The 23314-nt window shown below is 34.9% G+C and overlaps 2 protein-coding genes and 1 long non-coding RNA gene across 3 annotated transcripts; 1 reads left to right on the forward strand and 2 right to left on the reverse strand.

Moving 5' to 3' along the window:
• Nucleotides 1-3090: 3090 nt before the first annotated feature.
• On the reverse strand, nucleotides 3091-4138 carry LOC130460806 (uncharacterized). The gene is made up of 2 exons (XR_008920914.1): nucleotides 3876-4138; nucleotides 3091-3386 (listed from the first exon to the last, which is right to left on the reverse strand). It is a non-coding gene; the product is annotated as an uncharacterized lncRNA (long non-coding RNA).
• Nucleotides 4139-8165: 4027 nt separating this feature from the next.
• Nucleotides 8166-12773, forward strand: LOC110797143 (probable glycosyltransferase At5g03795). The gene is made up of 4 exons (XM_022002239.2): nucleotides 8166-8775; nucleotides 9866-10116; nucleotides 11586-11934; nucleotides 12056-12773. The coding sequence occupies exons 1-4, from the start codon at nucleotides 8449-8451 to the stop codon at nucleotides 12731-12733; spliced, it is 1605 nt and encodes a 534-aa protein (XP_021857931.2). The 5' UTR covers nucleotides 8166-8448; the 3' UTR covers nucleotides 12734-12773.
• Nucleotides 12774-15763: 2990 nt separating this feature from the next.
• On the reverse strand, nucleotides 15764-17891 carry LOC110776365 (uncharacterized). Its single transcript, XM_021980924.2, has 2 exons — nucleotides 16703-17891; nucleotides 15764-16388 (listed from the first exon to the last, which is right to left on the reverse strand). Exons 1-2 carry the CDS (start codon nucleotides 17889-17891, stop codon nucleotides 16354-16356), a joined length of 1224 nt encoding a protein of 407 aa, XP_021836616.2. The 3' UTR covers nucleotides 15764-16353.
• Nucleotides 17892-23314: the final 5423 nt, after the last annotated feature.

Consider the following 23314-nt stretch of genomic DNA (forward strand, 5'->3'; position numbering starts at 1 on the left):
CGTCATGTAGGCCGGAGAATACAGACACAAGGGGAAGTGCAATGGTGCAACACATACATCAGTTTCATATCCAGCCTCCGAAAGAGAGAGAAAATCAAAGGGACACGATGAGTCATTAGTTTATGTTCTTTTAATAATTAGTTAAATACTTAAATTAGTGGAGGTTAAGATTATATTGAGCATCATCAAACTCAGATAGTCATATACTTCAGTATTTTTGAGATGGATACTCCCTCCGTCCCTTAATACTTGACCTGTTTTCCTTATCGGGCCGTCCCTTAATACTTGACCTGTTTCTAAAAATGGAAATACTTAACAATATTATATTATTTCTCACTCCCTCCTTATTAACCCACCTACCCCATACTCCATACAAAAAATAATAAAAAATTCAACCCATACTCTACCCCTTTACACATTTTCCACTAACATTAAAATAATACCCCACTATCTATTAAACTAATAAGTCAATTCAAGTCCCTTAAACTCTGTGCCGGTCAAACTGGATCTAGTATTAAGGGACGGAGGGAGTATATAATGTCTTATTGTATTTTCAATTCAATTACTTGGGTACTCCGTATTAGTTATGTAGATTAAGAACCCTGTATGAAATGAATGAAGTTTTTTTTTTTTGGAATTTATGTTTCGGAAGTTTTCTTTTCTTTTTATTATTTTGGCATTTTGTTACAATTAATCTTGCTATGATAGTTTAATTGTAGATTATGGGCGGTTTATAAGGAAAATTAACTTCCAAAAAAATATTTTTTTTTAAAAAAAGTTAATGATTAAAGAGACCACACTACTTACATATGAGATTTCTTTGTTTCCATCAAATAAACCTTTTTACATAAGAAAACTGGTTTCTTTACCTTAATAATTTTGAAAATTAAAGGCTTATAAGAAACCATGTTTCTTAAAAGTCTGGTTTTTCTGTTGAGTCTAACAAACCACACTAGAAGTATGGTTTCTTATGCAAAGAAACCATTGAGATATAAACCATACTATTTTTGGTTTCTTAAGCCAATTTAGTGTGGCTTCTTAGCCACTTTTTGTAGTAGTGCCACTTTATATACTCCCTCCGTCTCGGAATACTTGACCTGTTTTCCTTATCGGGCCGTCCCTTAATACTTGGCCTGTTTCTAAAAATAGAAATATTCTAACAATATTATAATATTTCTCACTCCACCCCTATTAACCCACCTACCCCCTACTCCATACAAAAAATAATTAAAAATTCAACCCTTACTCTCCCCCAACCCCACCTCTTAACACACCTTCCACTAACTACATTAAAATAATACCCCACTATCAACTACTACCTATTAAATTAAATAAGTCAATTCAAGTCCCTTAAACTCTGTGCCGGTCAAACCGGGTCGAGTATTCCCGGACGGAGGGAGTACGTTTTAAACTTTTTATTTTTCAAAATTTCAGATCTACATTCTGTTCATTTCTCTTTCATTTCTCTCTCTTCATTTTCTCTCTATGCTTTTCTAAATTTAGCCCAAATTTCTAGGTTTTGTTCGTTTTTCTTCGTAATTATCTTATAATTCTTATAATTGGATCTATTAGATGAGGAAAAATTGGAAGAAGTAGTAGATCGAGAAGGAGGTTCGTCGTTGCCGAAACCGAATCGAAGAATTTGCGCTCATCTACAAATTTTTGCAAGAATTTTTAGAGATCACATCTCGGTTTGTTGTTTTTTAAAGAATTTTAAGTCTATTTTTATTTAAAATTGAAAATATTTATTGTTTTCGAGAAATTAATGTTTGTGTTTTACCGAAATATCGTTTTCACTTCGCGAATTCGATCAGTGACTTCACGATTTCAAATAGTAACTATATGAGTAATACAGTAACTATATGGTTTAGAGAGGTACTATGTAATTTTAATGGTTACTATCTGTGTACAATAGTTACTATATTATTTTAATGGTTACTATATGTGTACAATAGTTATTATTTTGTTGAGTGATTTGAAATGTTTGTTGTTTTGTTGAAATTAGGGTTAGTGTTTCACATAGTTAGTATATATATGATATAGTTACCTTTAATTTATGTTGCAAAATAGTGTTTTTAATAGTCACTGAAATGTTCGTTGTGTTTATGTTAGTAGTAGTTTTTAGAGTAACTATATTTTTTTAAAAGTTACTATAACTTTAAAACAGTAACTATGTGTTTAAAATAGTTACTATATTTTGTAGAAAGTTATTATAAGTTTAAAACAGTAACTATGTGTTTAAGATAGTTATTATGTTGTGAACAGTTTATAGTGACTTTTTGATGAATAATAGTTACTATACGATTACGTTATGTACTATGTTATTTAGAGTATGTTTTTTTCCGCTTCTTAGATAGTGACTATATGTTACTCCCTCTGTTCCTAAATAAGTGTAATATTTGGGCTCTGACACCGTAAGTAATAAAATTGTAAAGTGTGTAAGAGTTAATGATTGGGAATTTTTTTTTTGGGGAAAGGATAAAGTAGATAATTGTATAATTGAATAAAATACAAATAAAAGTGTATGTGGGGATTGAAAAGTGGAAAAGTGTAGAATGTGTAAGTAAAAGTAATTATGATTTATAGAAAAGTGGGAAAAGTGTATGAAAAAGTGTGAAAAATGTATGGAAAAGTGGGAAAAGTACATGTTCAAAAATAGAAATGTGACACTTATAAGGGAACGCCAAAAATGAAAATGTGACACTTATTTAGGAACGGAGGGAGTATAATGATTACTATATGTGTAAAATAGTTACTATATTATAATAATAGTCACTATATGTAGGGGTGGCAATCAGATCAGGTTGGGTCGGTTCGTGTTCGGGTTGACTATTTTCGGGTTGACTACCCCCGTACCCGAACCTGATCTGTTTATGAATTCGGGTTGAAAATATAAACCTGAACCTGATCTGTTTATTATCAGGTCAACCCGAACCTTATCTGTTTTGACCTGCCAATTTTAAAAAATTTAAAACACAAAAAAACTGCTGTTTTCAGGTCGGGTTCGGGTTAACCCGAACCTGCTGTTTCCAGGTTAACCCAAACAATAAATTCTGAATTGTGCTCACTCATACAGTGATTTATGCTAAGTTGCTGCTAACCTGTACAAACAGGGCAATAATAATTTAAAATTTGGCCTGTAAGGGCAGTAGCACACCCTAATAAGTTCGCACAAAGTATTTAATAGTTTTACACTTTTACAGACCAAATAAAGTTGCTTCAAAGGCACAAATTACACAAACTTGAGTTTTTTAATACAGGAACACAAAATTATATATTTTTGGGGGAGGATAGTCGATGAGCCTCAACCGGTGACGACATTGGAAACGGAACCTCATCACCTTCTATATTCACTCTCAAATTCATGACGGATCCACATAAAGCCTCTAAGTTACAGCTCCAAAGTCATTGCATAAAATAAAACATTCAATAAAATCGAAACATTAGCATAAATCGAAAATACCAAACTATGAACATAACTATAAAATAAAATTGAATTTAGAATCGAATAAAACACAATAAAATCGAATAAAACAAAATAAAATGGAAATAAACAAAATAAAACCGAAATAAACAAAATAAAATCAAAAAAACCAAAATCGAAATCCTAAACAAAATCGATAAAACCCTAAACCCTAAACAAAATCGAAATTAAAATCAAAAAGTTTAAAAACATTAGCATAATAAAATCGAAAAAAACACAAAATCGAAAAATCAGCATATAAAATCGAAAAATCGAAAATATTATCATATAAAAATCGAAATCGAAAAAATAAAAATCGAAAAACCAACATATGAAAAACGAAAAAATCAAAAAAAAAATTGCATAAATTAGAGACAGAACAACAAAGGAAAAGAATAGAGAGTAACATTACCGAGTGAATGAAGAGGAACCGGAAAATTGAGCAGAGGATGAGAGGATCAGACCTCAGAGGAGTGAAGAGCGACACAATTTTTTTAGAGAGAGAGTGAAAGAATGAGAGTGTGAGAGAGGGTAGAAATTTAGGGTTTAGGTAGTTTTATATTGACTCAAAATTTAGGGTAAAAGAAATGTGGGCTTGGCCCAAGTAAGTTAGTACTCCGTAACTATGAATTGAAGCTCCCCGTAAAATTTTATTTTTAAAAAAAATATTCAGGCTATCAGGTCGGGTTGACCCGGGTTGATCCAACCTGATTTTGACCCATATAAATAATCGGGTTACACAGGTTGATTTCGGGTTGAGATTTTCAACCCAAACCTAACCCATTTAACTTCAGGCCGGGTTCGTGTCGACCCAATTAATTAATCGGGTTGAAAATCTCAACCCAAACCCGCTATTTTCAGGTCGGCTTCGGGTCGGGTTATTAGGCCGGGTCACCTTTTGCCAGCCCTAAGTATATGTTCTATATAGTTACTATATTGTTTGTATAGTTACTATGTATTTGAAATAGGTACTATGTTTATTTTATCATGATTTGTTACCATATGTTTATTTTCTTCAATAGTTACTATATTATTTATATAGTTACTATATGTTTGAAATAGGTAGTATGTTTATTTTATCATGATCTGTTACCATATGTTTATTTTATTCAATAGTTATTGTATGTTTTATATAGTTACTATATGTTTGAAATAGGTACTATGTTAGTTTATTATGTTATGTGCATGTTTTTTATGTTTATTCTATATTTTTAGTGATGTAGTTACTATATTATGGATCAAGTTACTATATTATTATCACACCAACTATGTCTGCAACTTTGTGACTAAATGACCATCAATAATATTTATAGGTACTATATCTTGTATTATAGTAACTATATGTTAGGTATAGTTTTTTATGTATATTATAATGTTATTTTTATGTTCAGCTTCTTTGTTGTCCTCTATGTTATTAGTAATAAGAGTTACTATGTTATGAACACAATAACTATATGATCATAACAATAACTATGTCTGAAACCATGCTCGTATATGACTATCATTTATATTAAGAGATATTATATCATGTATAATAGTAACTATATGTTTTTAATAGTTACTATGTTATCATTATGTTTTTTTTATGTTCTTTCTTTGTACTCTATGTTATTAGTAATAAAAGTGACTATATTATTATGACAATAACTATATGACTATAACAATAACAATAATTATATCTGCAATTTTACGAGTATCTTACCATCGTTAATTCTAAGAGTTACTATATGATGCATAATAGAAATTATATGTTTTACATAGTTACTATGTCATTTTTTCATATTTAAATGTTAAATCATTAACTTAGTTTAAATATTATTGATTCAGAATTACAAAGATGATGCACCCAAAATTGAAGTCGTGCAAAAAATAAATTTTGCAAGGAAAACAAAAGCAAGAGAAGAAGAAAATCCTAACAACAATGGAAACCAAGGACGTGGTAGAGGAAGGAGAGGACGTGCTGGTGGAAAAAAGAGACGTAGCTGTGTCGATTAGTATTTTTTAGTTCAAAAAATATTTGAGTTTAACCTGGTTTATTTAATAGATGCAAATAATTAGAATGTCGTAGCTAAAACAACTAACCAAGTAGTTAATGTTTTCTTTATTACTGTTTAGAAGTTGTAATTACTGTTACTTTTGATATAGTTACTCTTTTTTATTTCAGTAATTATGTGATATACAATAGTAAATAGAAAAGGTTACTATATGACCTCTAAAACATCTGTATATCATATTGTTTATTTTGTAATATAGTAAATGTTTTACAGCTAAAGTTACTTTTCTATATATATATGATATAGTTACTCTTTGGATAGAATAATTATTCTTATCGAAATGACTATAATATTATTATTTCATAGTTACTATTTTGAAGATATAGTTACTTTACAGAACCTATAGTTTCTATAATTTACTTTTTTTGTCTGCAAGAATGAATATATAATTATTCTTATTTTTATAGTAATTGTTTTACAGTTAAAATTACTTTTCTATATGATATAGTTACTCTTTCGATAGAATAATTATTTTTATCGAAATGACTATATTATTATTATTTTTTCATAGTTACTATTTCGAAGATATAGTTACTTTACAGAACCTATAGTTTCTATAATATAAGACGTCGATTATCCGGTTCACATTAATTTACAAAAACACCCTGGTCCACGGTAATTGTAGCGTGGACCAGGTCCATGCAAGTGGGATTGTTAATTGTATTCCCCTACAGTGGTATCATGAGACTTATGTATTAAAGTACTTTTTAGCATGAATTATATGTTTTTGTATGCTGTCGAAATTTTTCGGATTTTTTGTTGAATTTACGAAATATTTGGATTATTGGATGACTCTCTTAATATGTTCTGAATTAAAAAAGTGTCTAAATTTTGATTTTTCTGACCCTAATCTGATTGAAAACGATTTTATAAGATCTTCTAATGAGAACAGAATCTTAAAAACAGGCCTCGAAGTATGAGTTTTTGGGCATTTTTGTTAATTAACGAATTAAAACTAACAAGTTTGGAAAGTATTTCAATTAATTTCACGACCTAAACTACTCGGAATTGATTGAAATTATCCCCTACTGTTCTTGGGTATATTTTAAAATTATGGTAAAATTTTCGGTCATAAATATTAAGTATAAACCCTAATTTTACTTTCCCCAATTTTGTAATTTTTAGATCGCAAATTGAATTTTTAAAATAATTAAGATCTAGAAATTTGGTTAATTGGGAAAGGGAATATAATTTCATATAAAGTGGCAGTTTTTAAAAATTATTGGATTAAAATTTTGATTAGATTCGTTAGTTTTAATCGCCACTTAAACCAAATTGGTAAAAATCTGATATTTAAATGTTTAGAACGATTTAAAATTTTGGATTCGATTATCAAAATGTTCAAATTTTTGTTGACATTGTTCATTCGTTAAATTTGAATATAGTTAGCCTAGATTTAATAAATTTTGCAAAATTGGATTGATGTAAAAATTAATTAAATCACCAACTTGTTATTTTCGAAAATAAAAACGATTAATTTTGTTAATTCGATGAAAAATAACTAATGCAAATATGATTTCGTGAAATTGATTTTTTTTTAATTAGTTGGTTCGTATGGCACGAACCAAAGGCACGAGACAAGGGGTGTGCGGTGCGTGTGGCTCGGCGTAGCCCATGCGCACTGCCTCGCCGCAAGCTTGGCGCAACAACGCATGCAGCCAACGACGAGCTGGGCGTGCCAGCGCGCGCTGGCCAACAACGAGCAAGGCAGTGCTCCTGCCTTGGCTTGCGAGCTGCGAGCAAGCAAGGCGCATCGCTGCTTTGCCTTGCGCACAACGACAGGGCCAGTGAGCAGCGATGGCTGCGGTATGTGTGATGGTGCTTTGCGAGTAAGGGGCTTTGCTCCTCGTGGCCTCGTACGGCCACATTGTACTTGGCAGTGTTGGGCCGGGCGCAAGCCTAGCCCACATTGCACAAAATTTGTTATTTTATTCGTTGGGCTTCAAAATTAATATTTGCATTAAAATGGCTAACGAGGATAATTAATTAATTATTTTATTTAACTTAGGCCGGGCCGTGAGTTTACTTAAATATTTAAATAAAAATTATCCTCAGCCCGTTAATTCTAAGTCCATGATTAGTATCGATTCGAGAGAGCATGCTAGTCTAATCAACTGTTTTATTGATTATTATTGATTGTTTATCATCCTGGATTGTTGTTCATTGGTGAACCTATGCCATAGACCTTTTAATATCTGATTTATTCCGTTTTTATTATCGTTGTAGTTTTAATATACAAATCAACTCATATTCTTGTTTTCCAGTAGTCTAGACCATATGTTTAGTAGGAGAAAGAACGCGGTTTCCCTGTGGATTCGATCATGACTTCCCTTGCTATTTAGCTAGTGATTTTAGATTTATCTTTGACTAGGTGATGCAACTTTAGCCTGTCAGACACATACCATTTTAAGATAGATCCGTAGGTCTAACACAATACGGGTAAGATCCCGGACCCGCTGCCATCCTTAATCGCAAGTTCACAATTTGTGTTTACATCATGGGTAGAAAGATCCAAAACTATATTTTGCGTCATCTCCCCCTCAGTTAACTTTTTTTTTTCTTTTTAAATCTCATTTTGCATGGATGAGTCGAAAACGCCTGTGTGGCTAGCTTGGTGGTGCAACAATTTATTACCAAATGTACACTTTCTCCTGAATTCCGACCCACCTTTTAAACCCAATTAAAATTTAAAACCCCTTTACTTTCTTTTATTATTCCTTTTCTATTTTCAATTCCTATACAACAACCAAACACAAACCACCTTGTTTCAAACTTCAAACCAACCTCCCTTCAATTCATCATTTCAGTGTAAACAGTTTATTTTAAAATTAAAAAAACACAAACACACATGCAAAATCATCCTTTTGATAAAAAAACATACCCAAAAACTATGCATTAATTAATTTCACCCTTGAAAAAGTGGGAAAAAAAATGAAACAAGATAACAAAAAAAGGGGTTACTTGAACATATCACCATTATTGAAGCTTATACTTTGTTTGAGTATACCATTGATTTTGGTATTTGGGTTTGTTTGTTTGAATGGAGGTCCAAATTCTTCTAATTGGGTCGTCTTGAATTCTTCAACTACATCCGGTGTAAATTCAAGGGAGAAACATCGAGTTTCAGTAAAAGATTTGAGGTCAAAGATTGATGGAGTAGCTGAGGAAACTAGTGTTGCAACAGAGGATTCTGTTTTATCTCAGCATCTTGAAACTCAAGCTGCTGCTGCTGCTGCTGCTTCCTCTGTTTTTGCACCAGTGAGATTCCTTGCACACTCTTTCTCTCTCCTCTTATTTTTTTTTTATGTGTTTCTCTCTCTAAGGCTGTTTCTTTCTTTGCATGTCAATGTTTTTGGTGTTGTATCCATAATTGCATGTTCAAAAGTGGAAGTTATAAGGATTTGGTATAGTTCCACTTTGGTGCCCTGAGATTTCATAGACGTTGTATGTGGTTTCACAACATTTAGTGGTATATGCCTTTATATTAACTCAAGTTTCCAGAAAACATCTCCAAAACAAAAACATGAAAAATCAATCCCCTTGTATTTCTCTCCGTGTTTTTGTCCAAAATCTCTTGAAAATTAAAAGGAAGTGGAAAAGAAAAGGGGATTGCTTTATGAAGCGTACTAAAAAAGGCATGAATTTTCATTTGTGTGACTACACGCAATTAAATATTCTTGATAACATCAAATCATCAATCTACTTACTTAAGAATATAATAATACTATGTACAATTAGATATAAATTATAAAGTGTGTCTTGGCCTAGTAGTTAAAACTGATAACCAGATTCAAATCCTTCCATTGTTTGCAATTTAATACTTGTGGATCATTTGCACACGAAAAGAAAAAAAAAAGAATTTATAGAGTGATATATATGTACCAAAACTACCGATTGGTTGTTGGTTCAGTGGTGATTGGGGCTGAACTTGGTAGGGAGAACCCGTGTTCGATCCCCCGCAACAACAATTGGGAGGGGACTGGAACCTAACCACCCAGAACTCGCCCCGAATCCGGATTAACCCGAATCCGGATTAACCCTAAGGGTGAACCGGGTGCTAACACCAAAAAAGAAAATATATGTACCAAAACTTGTTTTCCGGTCTAATAGATCGAATAGATTATGTATATTTCTTCATGTAGAATGACATATGTTAGAAATTGGGTTCTACATTCGGGATTTAGACGTGACATTACTAGTTCAAAGTGCACAATTAACATGATTATTTCCAAAATTTTATTTTTTAGAAACTTGGTAGATCGAGATTAATTTTATGAGATGAATTGTTTGGTGAAGTGACGTTGTTACACTTACACATACATAAAGACTAAGTAGATGAACTGAACAGGCGGCAAATGAGACTTCAAGAATATTGAAGGACATGACTCCAAATTCCACCGATACCTTAAATGAAACACATACCCCTGAAACGAGGATATTTAAACTAGAGAAGGTGGCTACTGATTTGGATAAGCTTGAATTTGGACTTCAAAAGGCTCGGGCCGCTATTAAGGAAGCTCGGTATAAGAATCGTACCTATGATGACCCCGACTTCAATCCCGTCGGTCCCATGTATTGGAATGCCAATGCCTTCCACAGGTACTTCAAATTACTTTTTTACAAAGATCTCATATTTCTTTTAAAAGAAATGTCCAAGTAAAATGAGGATGGAGGGAATATATGTATGTTTGTCTTGAATTTCTATAGTGTAACGCACATATATGATTATACAAATTGAATGTCACTACTTTTGTTATATCATACTACCTCTGTTCTTATATGTTCTTTACGGTTACTGTTTTCACCGAATTAAGATAAAGGAGAAGGTGATCAAGTGGGATAGTCATTTGCAAGTAGGTGAAAGACATTTTGTTTAAGTGTGAAAGTAGATGATTAAAAAAAGTTTCAGAATAAAAGGTACAATTATACGAGTGGGCCAATAAATATTTCAAGTAGATGAATAAAAAACCAGAATAAATGGTATAATTGTAAACATTGTATTCCAAAAATAGAATAAAACATACGTGTAAAATACTTTTAGGAATGGACTTAAACGTAAAGCGTAAAGAACTTTCAGAAACGGAGGTAAGTATGACATATGGGATAATTTTGTATTTGTAAATGTGTCATATCTTGATATCGATCGGGGAGTTCGGGACAATGTGACAGCTTATAAGTTTTTCTAAAACTGATACTTTAGACAAGTGTATGTCCTAGTACAATTTCCGATCTTGGTTCATTTTCATTTGAATTGGCTTGTTGATGGAGAAAGTATACTACTCTTGCCGAGTTGTTGGTGATACTTCATTAAATATTTTTGTCCGGATTTGTATGAATTTCATCTCAATTATTCTAGGTACATACAACTATTCAAGCAAACATTACTGATTTACTCCTAATTTGCTGATTTGTACTCTAATTACATTTACTACTTCCACTTAGGAGCTACTCCTTCTAGTAAGTCAGTCTACATTTAGAAATTGAGGGGACCAAGAATTATTATGCGTTTCTTCTTTTGGAAGGTCTAAACATTTGTTTTAGTCCAGCTAAATTTCTAATTACGGGTTTCATTGGTCATTGATTCTTCGTAAATCTGAAGGTCATAAACATGAATGCAAAATAAAGGTCTTTACCCCTATTATTCAAATTTCTATTCCACAAATGTGTGTTACCTTATTACCTAATATGTATGAGACACTATATTTAAGACGAACTAGCTAGAGTAGAAGGCTATTTAAAGAAAGGGGATGAGAAAGATTGGTTGATTGTTGATGAACACAATTAATCTGATCTATAATGTGAAATTGGCACGCACCAAATTTAATTATCCGGGTTTGGGCTTTGCCATAAGATTACTTAAGAAAATTAGATTACTGAGGTATTAGAAAATTATTTGTTTTGGTAAGTTTAGGATTATTGCGTGTTAGGTTGCATAATTTTGTTTCACTGATCTGGTTGCATTGTTATAGCAAAACAACATTTCATGTTTATGATGAACTAGTATATAGAAATAATTGCACGTACGCTTAACATTTTATATCAAAATGACAATGATTATGATTGTGCAGGAGCTACTTGGAAATGGAGAAACGATTCAAGGTGTTTGTTTACGAGGAAGGAGAATCCCCGTTGTTCCACAATGGCCCGTGTAAAAGTATATATTCAACCGAAGGGAACTTTATACACCTAATGGAGATCAATAATCAATTCCGAACTAAGAATCCAGATAAGGCTCAAATTTTCTTCCTCCCCTTAAGTGTCACTATGATGGTACATTATGTTTATCCACGGGATTCTCGTGACTTGGGTCCTATAAGACGCACTATGAGAGATTATATTAACGTTATTTCCAGTAAATATCCTTACTGGAATCGCAGCCTTGCAGCGGATCATTTTATGCTCTCTTGTCATGACTGGGTATGTATATGTGTATGGTAATTTATACTAATTAACCATCTTTGTTAATTAATTTTCATGGTTATTATGTGTATTGTAAAGTTTTCTAAAATGCCACTTGTTTTTTATTTTTTTCTTGAAGGGTCCAGAAGCATCATTTTCAGTTCCTTATCTAAGGAAGAACTCTATTAGAGTCCTTTGCAATGCTAACACCTCCGAAGGGTTTCAACCTCGGAAAGATGTATCCCTTCCCGAAATCAACCTGCGCACGGGGGCAATTCATGGTTTTGTTGGTGGTCCATCCCCTTCACGGCGCTCCATCTTGGGCTTCTTTGCAGGTGGGCTTCATGGGCCCATTAGACCCATCCTCCTTGAGCAGTGGGGAAACAAGAATGACCAAGACTTAAAAATCTACAAATATCTGCCAAAAGGAGTATCCTACTATGATATGCTAAGAAATAGCAAATATTGTATTTGCCCAAGTGGTTATGAGGTTGCAAGCCCTAGGATAGTGGAGGCTATCTATACAGGTTGTATACCAGTTCTTATCTCAGATCATTATGTTCCACCATTTAGCGATGTGTTAAATTGGAAGTCATTCTCAGTTGAAGTGTCTGTCAAGGATATACCCAAGTTGAAGACAATCTTATCAAGTATTTCAACGAGGCAATATTTGAAGATGTATCGAAGAGTGCTTCAAGTAAGGACTCATTTTGAAGTGCATTCTCCTCCTAAACGTTATGATTTCTTCCACATGATACTTCATTCAGTTTGGCTTAGGAGATTGAATGTTCACGTACATGATCATCTTGAGTTGTAAATCCTGTTAAATCTATATCAGCCTTCCATGTTGTTTGTCATGATAGTTTTCAATTGCACAGATCACGTCATATATATGTGATCGTTTTTTTTTTTTAATTCATTTTCGAAGTAAAACATGGAGAAATTTGATATATTTGCAATCGATTCATCAAATAAATCTTCATATATGTGTTTGATTCATAAAATTAATGCAACAAATAATCAAATCAACAACCACTTCCTCACTAAATCAATCAATGTTAAAAACTGTATTCATGATCAAATCAAACGCAGAAAACTTTGTAGCTCTACTGCAGTATAACAGACTGACAGAGAGAGAGAGATATTATTAGAATTATGAAATCGATTACAGGCTAAGAAGATTATGAGAGTTAGCCCTATTACAAGTTGCATAACTAACTATATATACTCCTGTGTTGGTGTGCTGTCACAACCAATCATTATGCAGGAAATAATACTCAGCCAATCACAAGGCTTTAACAATTATGGGAAATAATACAGCTGTCATATAGCTGACAGTGTAACAGAAATAATACAGCTGTCATATAGCTGACAGTGTAACAGAAAACGGTTACTTGGGTAGCAATCCTCTGTGGGCAAGTCCAGCATTGTAATGCTGATCCAATGTATGCTCCACTGTGTTGTCAACTATTGCAGTATCACCAACACCCCCCCTCAAGCTAGGTGTGGTAGGAGTAACTCCTAGCTTGGATAGTAGATCATGATACTGAGGTGAAGGTAGTGCTTTGGTAAACACATCAGCTAACTGAGATTTGGTAGGCAAGTAAGTGAGCTGAATCAGACCTTCAAGTACCTTATCCCTAGTGAAATGACAATCTATCTCAATGTGTTTTGTCCTTTCATGGAATACAGGATTTTTAGCTATGTAAATAGCTGATTGGTTATCACAATGCAAAGTGACTGGTTTTAACTTATTTACACCCATTTCTTCAAGTAACCTGACAAGCCAAGTAACTTCTGAAGCTGCAGCTGCCATTGCCCTATATTCTGCTTCTGAAGAACTCTTTGAAATAGTCCCTTGCTTCTTTGATTTCCAGGAAACAGGAGAATTTCCCAACAAAAGAATGTATCCTGTTATGGACCTTCTAGTATTGGGACAAGCAGCCCAATCACTATCTGAGAAAGCCTGCAGTGTTAAGCAATCTGAAGCTTGCAGCAAAATGCCTTGACCTTCAGTGTGTGCAACATATCTGAGCACATGATGCAAAGCTTTGACATGTGGTACTCTAGGTTGATGCATGAACTGACTGAGTAATTGAACAGCATAGCATAAATCTGGCCTTGTGTGTGTGAGAAAGTTCAGTTTGCCCACCAATGTTCTATATTGATCTGGTTGATCATAAAGTTGTCCCTCATCTGTAAATAATTTAGTGTTAATGGGAAGAGGAGTAGCAGCTGATCTTTTAACATCAAAACCACAGTCAGCTAAAAGAGATTTGGTGAACTTCTTTTGTGTCAATATCACCCCATTCACCAAATAACCAACTTCAATTCCTAGGAAGTAATGCATCACACCAAGATCCTTGATACTGAAAACAGTATCCATGTGTTTCTTTAGAGCAGTAATAGTGGGGAGATGATTTCCAGTAAGGAGGATATCATCCACATAGACTGCAGCCAAAGTAATGTGCACATGATCCTTCTTGATGAACAAAGAGTAGTCGTTTTTTGATTGAACAAACCCCTGTAACTGCAGCTCCCCATGAAGTTTAGCAAACCATTGCCTGGATGCCTGTTTTAGGCCATAAAGTGATTTTCTGAGTTTGCAAACATGATTGTGAGGATTGGGAATTCCTTCTGGCATTTTCATATAAACTTCCTCATGTAAATCACCATGTAGGAAAGCATTATTGACATCAAGCTGATAGATTGTCCACTTCATGCTAGCAGCCAAAGCAACAATGCACCTAACTGTAGCCATTTTCACCACAGGAGAAAAGGTTTCCTCAAAATCAATGCCATATTTCTGTGTGTATCCCTGAGCTACTAATCTAGCCTTGCATCTTTCCAAAGAACCATCAGCTTTCAATTTTACCTTAAAAACCCATTTGCACCCAATGGCCTTTTTGCCAACTGGTAAAGTAACAACATCCCAAGTGTGATTGTGAAGAAGTGCCTCAATTTCCTTTTCCATAGCTTTAATCCAGTCAGGAGATAAAGATGCCTCTTTATAATTTCTGGGTTCAGTGAGAGCTTCCAGCTTACTAATGAGGGCTTGATGATGAATTGGCATACAAGTGTAAGAGACCAAATTACACCAATGCTGAGAAGAATGACAATGATAATCTTTGAGATATGTGGGGGGTTTGTGAGCTCTAGTTGACTTTCTGAGACCTTGGTCTGATAGGTCAAGAATGAGATCAGCTTCAACAGTAGGAGAGGAAGAAGCATGAGTAGAAGAAAGAGAAGGAGAATGTGTAGAAGAAGAGGGAGTAACAGAGGGAGAAGAAAGAGGTGTAGAAAGAGGTGTAGAATGTAAAGAAGAGAATGGAGAAGAAATAGATGTATCAGGAGATTGAGAAGGAGAGGAAAGAAAAGGTAAAACTAGATTGGGATCAGGAAGAAAAGGTGTGTGGATGGGAAGAAAAATGTAAGGTGGGAAATCTGTAAGAGGAGTATGAGATGAATAATCAGTAACCGAATGGTGAAAGGGAAAATGAGTTTCATGGAATGACATCTCTGGAAACACTGATGATGTTAGTGGCAGGATCTAGAACTTTGTAACCCTTTTGTGTGGGAGAATAACCAATGAAAACACAAGATTTTGCTCTTGCATCAAACTTGGATCTGTGTACTTTGGAGGTAGAAACAAAACACAAACAGCCAAAAACCCTTAAATGTTGATATAAAGGTTTGTCTCCAAATAACTTCTCATAAGGTGTCTGATTCCCAATACTCCTTAAAGGCATTCTATTGACTAAATAAGTAGCACATAGAATGCATTCCCCCCAAAATTTGATAGGCAACTTGGATTGAAAATGAAGAGCTCTAGCAGTTTCAAGTAAATGTCTATGCTTCCTTTCTACCACCCCATTTTGTTGGGGGGTTCCACTACAACTTGTTTGATGCACAATTCCCTTGTTTTGGAAAAGTAATTTCATGTCACCTTCACACAATTCTAGTGCATTATCTGATCTTACACACAAGACTTTTGAATCAAACTGTGTTTCCACCATTTTCAGAAAAGAGACAAGTACAGGTACAGCATCAGTTTTGGATTTTAAAAGATATGTCCAAGTAGTTCTTGTAAAATCCTCCACTATGGTAAGAAACATAGTACAACCATTGTGTGTTTTATTCTTGTAAGGCCCCCAAGTGTCCAAATGAATCATTTGAAACATCTTAGTGGTCTTAATACTACTAATGGGAAAGGAATTTCTAGTTTGCTTAGCTGCAGGGCAAATCTGACATATACTATCACCAAGACCAGTAGAAACTAAAGAATCAACAACAAATTTCATCTTGGAATAAGGCATGTGTCCAAGTCTCAAGTGCCAAACCTTGGAATCTGTGCATGTTGTTGCTGCTAGACATGTAGTGGAAGAAGTTGCAGACTGATGTTGTTCTGAATCCACACTGTAAAGACCTGACTTCACACTACCAAGAACCTGTTTCTCTTTCATTAAATGGCCCTGAAGATAACATTTATCAGCAGTAAATGACACAGTGCATTGATGATCAGTACATAGTTTGTTCACAGATAACAAATTGTACTGAAAATCTGGAACATGCAGAACATCTGTCAGCTGTATGTTTTCATTTATGGTGACAGTTCCCTTATGAAGAACACTTACTTTCCTTCCATCTGGTATTGTTATGCACTCTCCGGTTCCAATAACAGGTTCATATGAATCAAACATGCTTAGACTAGCACACATATGATCTGAAGCTCCACTATCTAACAACCAACTTGAATGAGAGCAAGTAAGAAAGCAATAATTGTTACCTGCCATGAATGCATGGCCTGAACTGTCCCCTTCCTCAAACTGAGTATCTGTGACAGCCACTTTCTCAACCTGTTGCTTGCTCAGTAGATTTAGCAATTGTGTACATTGCTCTGGTGTGAAAAAGTTTGCCTGTGGCTGTTGTGGTTGTTGCTCTCTGTCATTAGGAAAATATTGTTGTTGATATTCAGTCATATCATCATAGTAAGCTTCATCAGTATAGACAGCAGAAGCAGCTCTTTTGTCACTCTTGAACCCTGTGAAACCTGGTGGAAAACCATGCAATTTGAAACATCTCTCTGTGCTGTGTCCATTAACCTTACAGTGATCACAGTAGTAGCTGGATGGAGGTCTCTTATAGCCAGTTGCTTTGTTCCCTCCAGTTGATTGATAATTGTTCCTAGGATAGCCTGATTGCTGCGCTCTGTAATTATTTCTCCCTTGGTAATCATTATACCTTCTTCTGTCTGCTGCAAAAGCATGACTCTCATGCTGTACAGGAGCACTAATTTCCTTCTGTCTTTCTTCTTGTGCCAGCATCCTATATGCATGTGATAGTGTTGGGAGTGGTTGCATCATGAGTAAGTTGCCTCTAGCTGCAGCTAAATGCTCTCCTAGTTTCATAAGAAACTGCATCAACCTCTGTTCTTGTTGCATCTTGAAAATCTTTTGTGTCAAATTGCAAGTGCATAAGTTGCAAGTACAAGTTGGAAGAGGATTTGCTGCACTGATCTTGTCCCATATTGACTTGATCTCAGTAAAGAATTCAGCTACATTCTGTGAACCTTGTGTGATGTCTGATGCTTGCCTTTTAAGTGCATAAAGTTGTGGACCAGAAACAAATCCAAATCTATCCTCTAGGTCAAGCCATATCTCTCTTGCAGTATTGAAATACAACACACTTTTAGATATCACCGAATCCAGGTTAAACAATATCCATGAAATCATCATGTCATTACATCTCAACCATGCTTCATATGTTATATCAGTAGGATCAGGTTTTGGCAATCTACCATTCACAAAGCCTAGTTTATTTTTAGAAGACATAGAGATCATCATACTCCTTCTCCAATCTCCATATCCTTCTCCCATGAACTTCACTGAAACCAACTGATTTGCAGTGTTATCTGTAGGATGCAGATAAAAAGGACTAGCAGGATCTTGATTAGGTGGTAAGTTCTGTGTTGTCATTGGTAAGATTCTATGTTTTTTTTTGTTTTAGGAATGATTTGAATGTATGAGGAAAAGAAAATCAAAAGAGATTTTTATGTGTTAATCTGATAAACTAGATCAACAATTTTCAGGTTAATAGTTTGAGCTAAAATCAAGCAAAAAATTGATCCAACAGTTGATCGAACAGTTTCAGGAAGAGAAACAGGTAGAACTATAGTCTAATCACTGATGCAAACACAGAATCAATCAACTATTGCACTATTCAGAAAGAATCAAGCAGAAACAGGAAATATAGTTGCAGATAATCGAAATCAGATGATCATACCCTCAAGAACAAGATACTGAGTTTCTGGAATCAATTGTATCTACGAATTCAGGAGTTGTCACTGATTCAGGATCTTGAATCACCGCTCTGATACCATGTTAAAAACTGTATTCATGATCAAATCAAACGCAGAAAACTTTGTAGCTCTACTGCAGTATAACAGACTGACAGAGAGAGAGAGATATTATTAGAATTATGAAATCGATTACAGGCTAAGAAGATTATGAGAGTTAGCCCTATTACAAGCTGCATAACTAACTATATATACTCCTGTGTTGGTGTGCTGTCACAACCAATCATTATGCAGGAAATAATACTCAGCCAATCACAAGGCTTTAACAATTATGGGAAATAATACAGCTGTCATATAGCTGACAGTGTAACAGAAATAATACAGCTGTCATATAGCTGACAGTGTAACAGAAAACGGTTACTTGGGTAGCAATCCTCTGTGGGCAAGTCCAGCATTGTAATGCTGATCCAATGTATGCTCCACTGTGTTGTCAACTATTGCAGTATCACCAACAATCAACCAAGCCCGCTAGCTAGAAACACGTTTTTTTTTCGTCTCAATTTCAAACCTCCTCCTTCTATCCCTTTAATTCCAATTATACTGAAGAAATTGGACGTTCAATTCTAATTTGATAATTTTTTTGAGGGGATCTAATTTGATATATAGGATGTGTTTGGTTGTTAGAGGATTCACCAAAAATTAGAGGATTTGACCAATTTAGAGTTGACCAATTCAATCATCTAATATAGGTGTTTGGAAGTTAGAGGATTGAGATAGAGGATTGGGATGAATCCTCTAATTCCAAAAAATTGATGCATGTGGCTTTGTCAATTAGAGAATTATGTTGGGTAAGTTGAAAAGATAATTTAGTCCTCAAGGTGAAATATGGTTGATATACTTTTTTCTTTTCTTTATTCACTTTAGTACTTTTTTTTTTAAAAGGTAAGAAAAATAATCTTAGGAGACCCTCCGCACGAGGGGAACTCCTAAGATATCGCTATGAACAATAGAAGCTAACATAGGGCTATTACAAGGGTCGATATACATACGATTATCTACTAGGTGTCCAACATTAACTATCCAGTCAGCCGCCCTATTTGCTTCCCTGTAAATGTGAGAAATGTCCCAAGAGTCGAAGGAGCCAAGGAGGTTTAGACAGTCGTTGATGATATGTTGAAGCTTTCATGGAGTGGACCACTTTTTCTTGATGTAGTTAATGACAAGGAGGTTATCACCTTCTATTATAATGTGTCTAATGTTTAGTCTAACAGCTTCCTGTAGCCCTTTGTGAAGTCCAATAGCTTCTGCCATGAATGATCGAGAAGTATCAAGGTTGAAGGTATAGGAAGAGATACACGTTCCATTTCCGTCACGTAGAATGATTCCTGCTGCTGCCGACTCCGATTTACTTGATCTGTCGAAATTAAGTTTGAATACTCCAGGGGGAGGTGGAACCCAGTTGACGAGGATAGTTGAGGAGGTAGTGGTGGGGGTAGGAGTGAGGTTACTAGAAGCGAAGGGGATGCCCAAGGTATGAGCTGTGTCTATTTCAGTTCTCAATTGCCACTCCGAATACATAGAGATAGCTTTCTTAAACACACCATACGGGTTGACATTTATGTTTTTGAAAATACTGTTATTTCTTGCTTTCCAAATTTCCCAGCAAAGGAAGATAGTTTTTTCCAAGGAGGTGCTAGTTTTTCGAAGGGAGGTAAGCAAATCTAAAAGATTTAAGGAATGTAGGCGGTAGTCTAGCCAAGAGGTTGTGGATAGAAGATCCCAAATCGTTCTGACTGTGGGGCAGTGGATAAAGAGATGGTCTATATTTTCTGAGTACAAATCACATATATAATGGACAAATAATAATAGGCAAAATATGTCTGTGATTGAGCATTTCCCGAACTGGCAGGCTATTATGACAAATCTGCCATAGGAAGATTTTAATTTTCGGGGGGATGTTAAGTTTCCAGATCCAATGGTACGGCCATTTTGGCTTGTTCGAAGGGATATTGTGAGCCAACCATGTAGCTGATTTTACCGAAAAAGTTCCTGAGGATGTGAGTCCCCATATGGGTTGGTCTTCCATGTTAGAGATAGGAATTGGGATTCCTTTAATCTTTGCAACCATATTCTGGGGGATAATACTAGATAAGAGGTTTGTATTCCATTGGTGAGTGTCTAGTATGAAATGATCAACAGTGAGTGAATGATCTACTGAATTCGGGTTTTTACCTAGTAAGGAGGCTAGGTTTTCTTGTGATACCCAGTTGTCGAACCAGAAGTTGATTGATTTCCCATTACCCACTTTCCAGCGGATTCCTTTACGGAGGAGTTCTCTTTGGTTTAGGATGTGGTGCCAGATTTGCGAATCTTGTTGTTTATGCTTACAAAGGAAGAATGATGTATTCTTAAGGTATTTAGTCCTAATTAGGGATACCCAAAGATTTTGTGGTTCAGTTAGGATCTTCCAACCAAGTTTTGCAATGAAGGCATTATTAAGAGGACGGGTCTTACGCAATCCCAGACCGCCCATGTTCTTGGGTTGGCAAATGGTATTCCAAGCGATAAGTGGAGCGGCCATATAAGTGGAAGTTTGTTTCCAGAAAAAATTCCTATGAACCGAGTCCAATTAACGGCAAGTTTTCTGAGGAAGAAGGAAGGAAGAGCAAACATAAGCTGGTAAGGCTTCTAAATTGCTCTGGATCAACGTGAACCTTCCCGCTTTGGAAAGGAAATGTGCATGCCAATTGTTTATTCTATTTACATTTTTTTGCATAATGAATTTGTAGTCATCGTTCGAGGGTTTGAAGGAAGAAAAGCGAGCTCCAAGGTAGCGTCTTAGAGACATTGATGAATTCATATTAAAAATTCCAGCCAGGTTATCTCTGCGAGTATTATTGATAAGCCTGGAGAAAACTATTGAAGACTTGTGGAAGTTAACCAGTTGGCTTGAGAGTTTGCAAAACTCATTAATGACCATCTTAAGGTTATTGCAGGTAGAAGCAGTACCTTTACAGAAAAGGAGGCTATCATCAGCGAACATTAGGCATTGAATTTTCCTGGTTCTTGGAGCTAAAGAAAACCCTAACCCCTTTTTTGGGTCATTCCCTGAGGCTGAGAGCATTATAATAAAGACCTCCATACACAAAAGAAAAAGGTAAGGTGATAAAGGATCACCTTGTCTTAAACCTCTGGAGGGAGAGAAGTGTTCAGTGGTAGACCCATTAATTTTTAAGAGTAAGAAACCGTAGTAACGCAAGCTTTAACCCAATCAATCCATGGAGTCGGAAACCCAAAGGCTTAAAGAGTTTGCCATAAAAAATCTCATTCTATTCTATCATAGGCTTTTTCCATATCTAGCTTCAGTGCACACCACCCGGTTTTAGATTTTGACTTTTGAAAGATATTGAGAATTTCCTGAACAATAAGGAGATTATCATGAATAGACCTTTCCGGAGTAAATGCATTTTGGAAAGGGCTTATGTGTTCTTGTAAGATCGGTCGTAATCGATTAACTAGGAGTTTTGAGATTGCTTTATAGATCGTATTGCATAAGCTGATTGGTCTAAAATGATTAGGGTTTTCAGGTGCCTCTATTTTTGGGATCAGGGCAATAATTGTGTGGTTAAGCGCTGGTGGAATTTGACCATGGTCAAAGAAGCTTTTGATAACTGTGGTTATTTCGTTTCCTATTATTGGCCAGTAGGCTTGAAAAAATTTAGGGCCGAACCCGTCAGACCCTGGGGATTTGTTAGGGTTCATTTCAAATAAGACATTCTTGATTTCTTCAGTTGAGAAGGGGGTAAGAAGGTCTTGTTTTTCTGATTCGGTTAGCATGTCTGGAATAAAGGAAAGGCCAAGATTTCTAGGTTCCGAGTAGTAAGATGCAAATCTTGTGGTGGACGAATTGATAAGCATGCTTTTGATGATCTGCGGGTCATCCTCCCACATATTGAGATCATTCTTAAGTCTATAAATGAGGTTTTTAGAACTTCGGTGATTCATTCTCTGGTGAAAAAATCTAGAATTCCTGTCACCTTGAGTCAGCCATTCTTTTCTATAGAAGTTATGCCACTTATGTTGACCAAATAGCAAAAGCTTTTCTCGTTGTTTTTGCATTCGTAAGAGGTGTCTTTGGAAAATTGGATTAAATGGTTGGTCTATTATTTTCTCCTGAAGGGTTTCGATTTTTTCTAAGTTTTGGAGGAGCTTATTCCTAAGGTGACCGAATTTTGCGTGGGCCCAAGGACGAAGAGCATTCTTAATGTTGCTTAACTTTACTACTTCGCTTACCTTTTTATTTTAAATTTTATTTAACTAGACATTTTTCTTAAATAGATGATGTAAAATATAATTAAAAATAAAAATAAAATTTGAGTTTCTTTTATATTATGAATTTGTGTAAAAAAGTATTTCTTAGTCAATACTCCCTCTGTATTTATTTAAGGGATACACTTGCCTTTTCCGGCCGTATTTATTTAAGAGATACACTTGCCATTTTTAGTAATTTATCAACCCCACTATCTAATTAAATAATATATTTACACCCTACCCCCACCTCCCACTCCCTAAAATGATATGGTCCCCACTTGTTTTTCTTATTAAAATATCTACTCAACCTCACTTGTTTTATTACTTTATTTCATTCAATTCTTTTTCTTAATACACGTGCCCGACCAAGTGTATCTCTTAAATAAATACGGAGGGAGTACTATTTTGCAAATTAGACACTTAATCATTTATTTTTCGTAAAAGTTGTTAATAGGATTAACAAATTTTCATTTTTTTTGAAGGAAGCCTAAAAGGCGTTTAATTTTCATTGCTTAAAACATCACCACTTAAACACAAAAGAACATTGGACGGAAGATTACTACCCAACAAACGCCAACCATTGGCCCACGGCAAGCTACGAGCGATCTCGTGGGCAACAATATTACTACTTCTACCAACAAAAGACCAATAAATATTAGAAAAAGAACTCAACAAAAAACCAAGAAATAGGAGAAGTTCGGGTTTTTTTAATCACGAAAGATTAATTAATGTAGTTTATTCAATTTTCAAATTTTGTGATTGTTGTTTGGGAGCGATTTAAGTATTTTTGGC

The sequence above is a fragment of the Spinacia oleracea genome, chromosome 5 (assembly GCF_020520425.1).
Source record: "Spinacia oleracea cultivar Varoflay chromosome 5, BTI_SOV_V1, whole genome shotgun sequence".
Classification (NCBI taxonomy): Eukaryota; Viridiplantae; Streptophyta; class Magnoliopsida; order Caryophyllales; family Amaranthaceae; genus Spinacia; species Spinacia oleracea.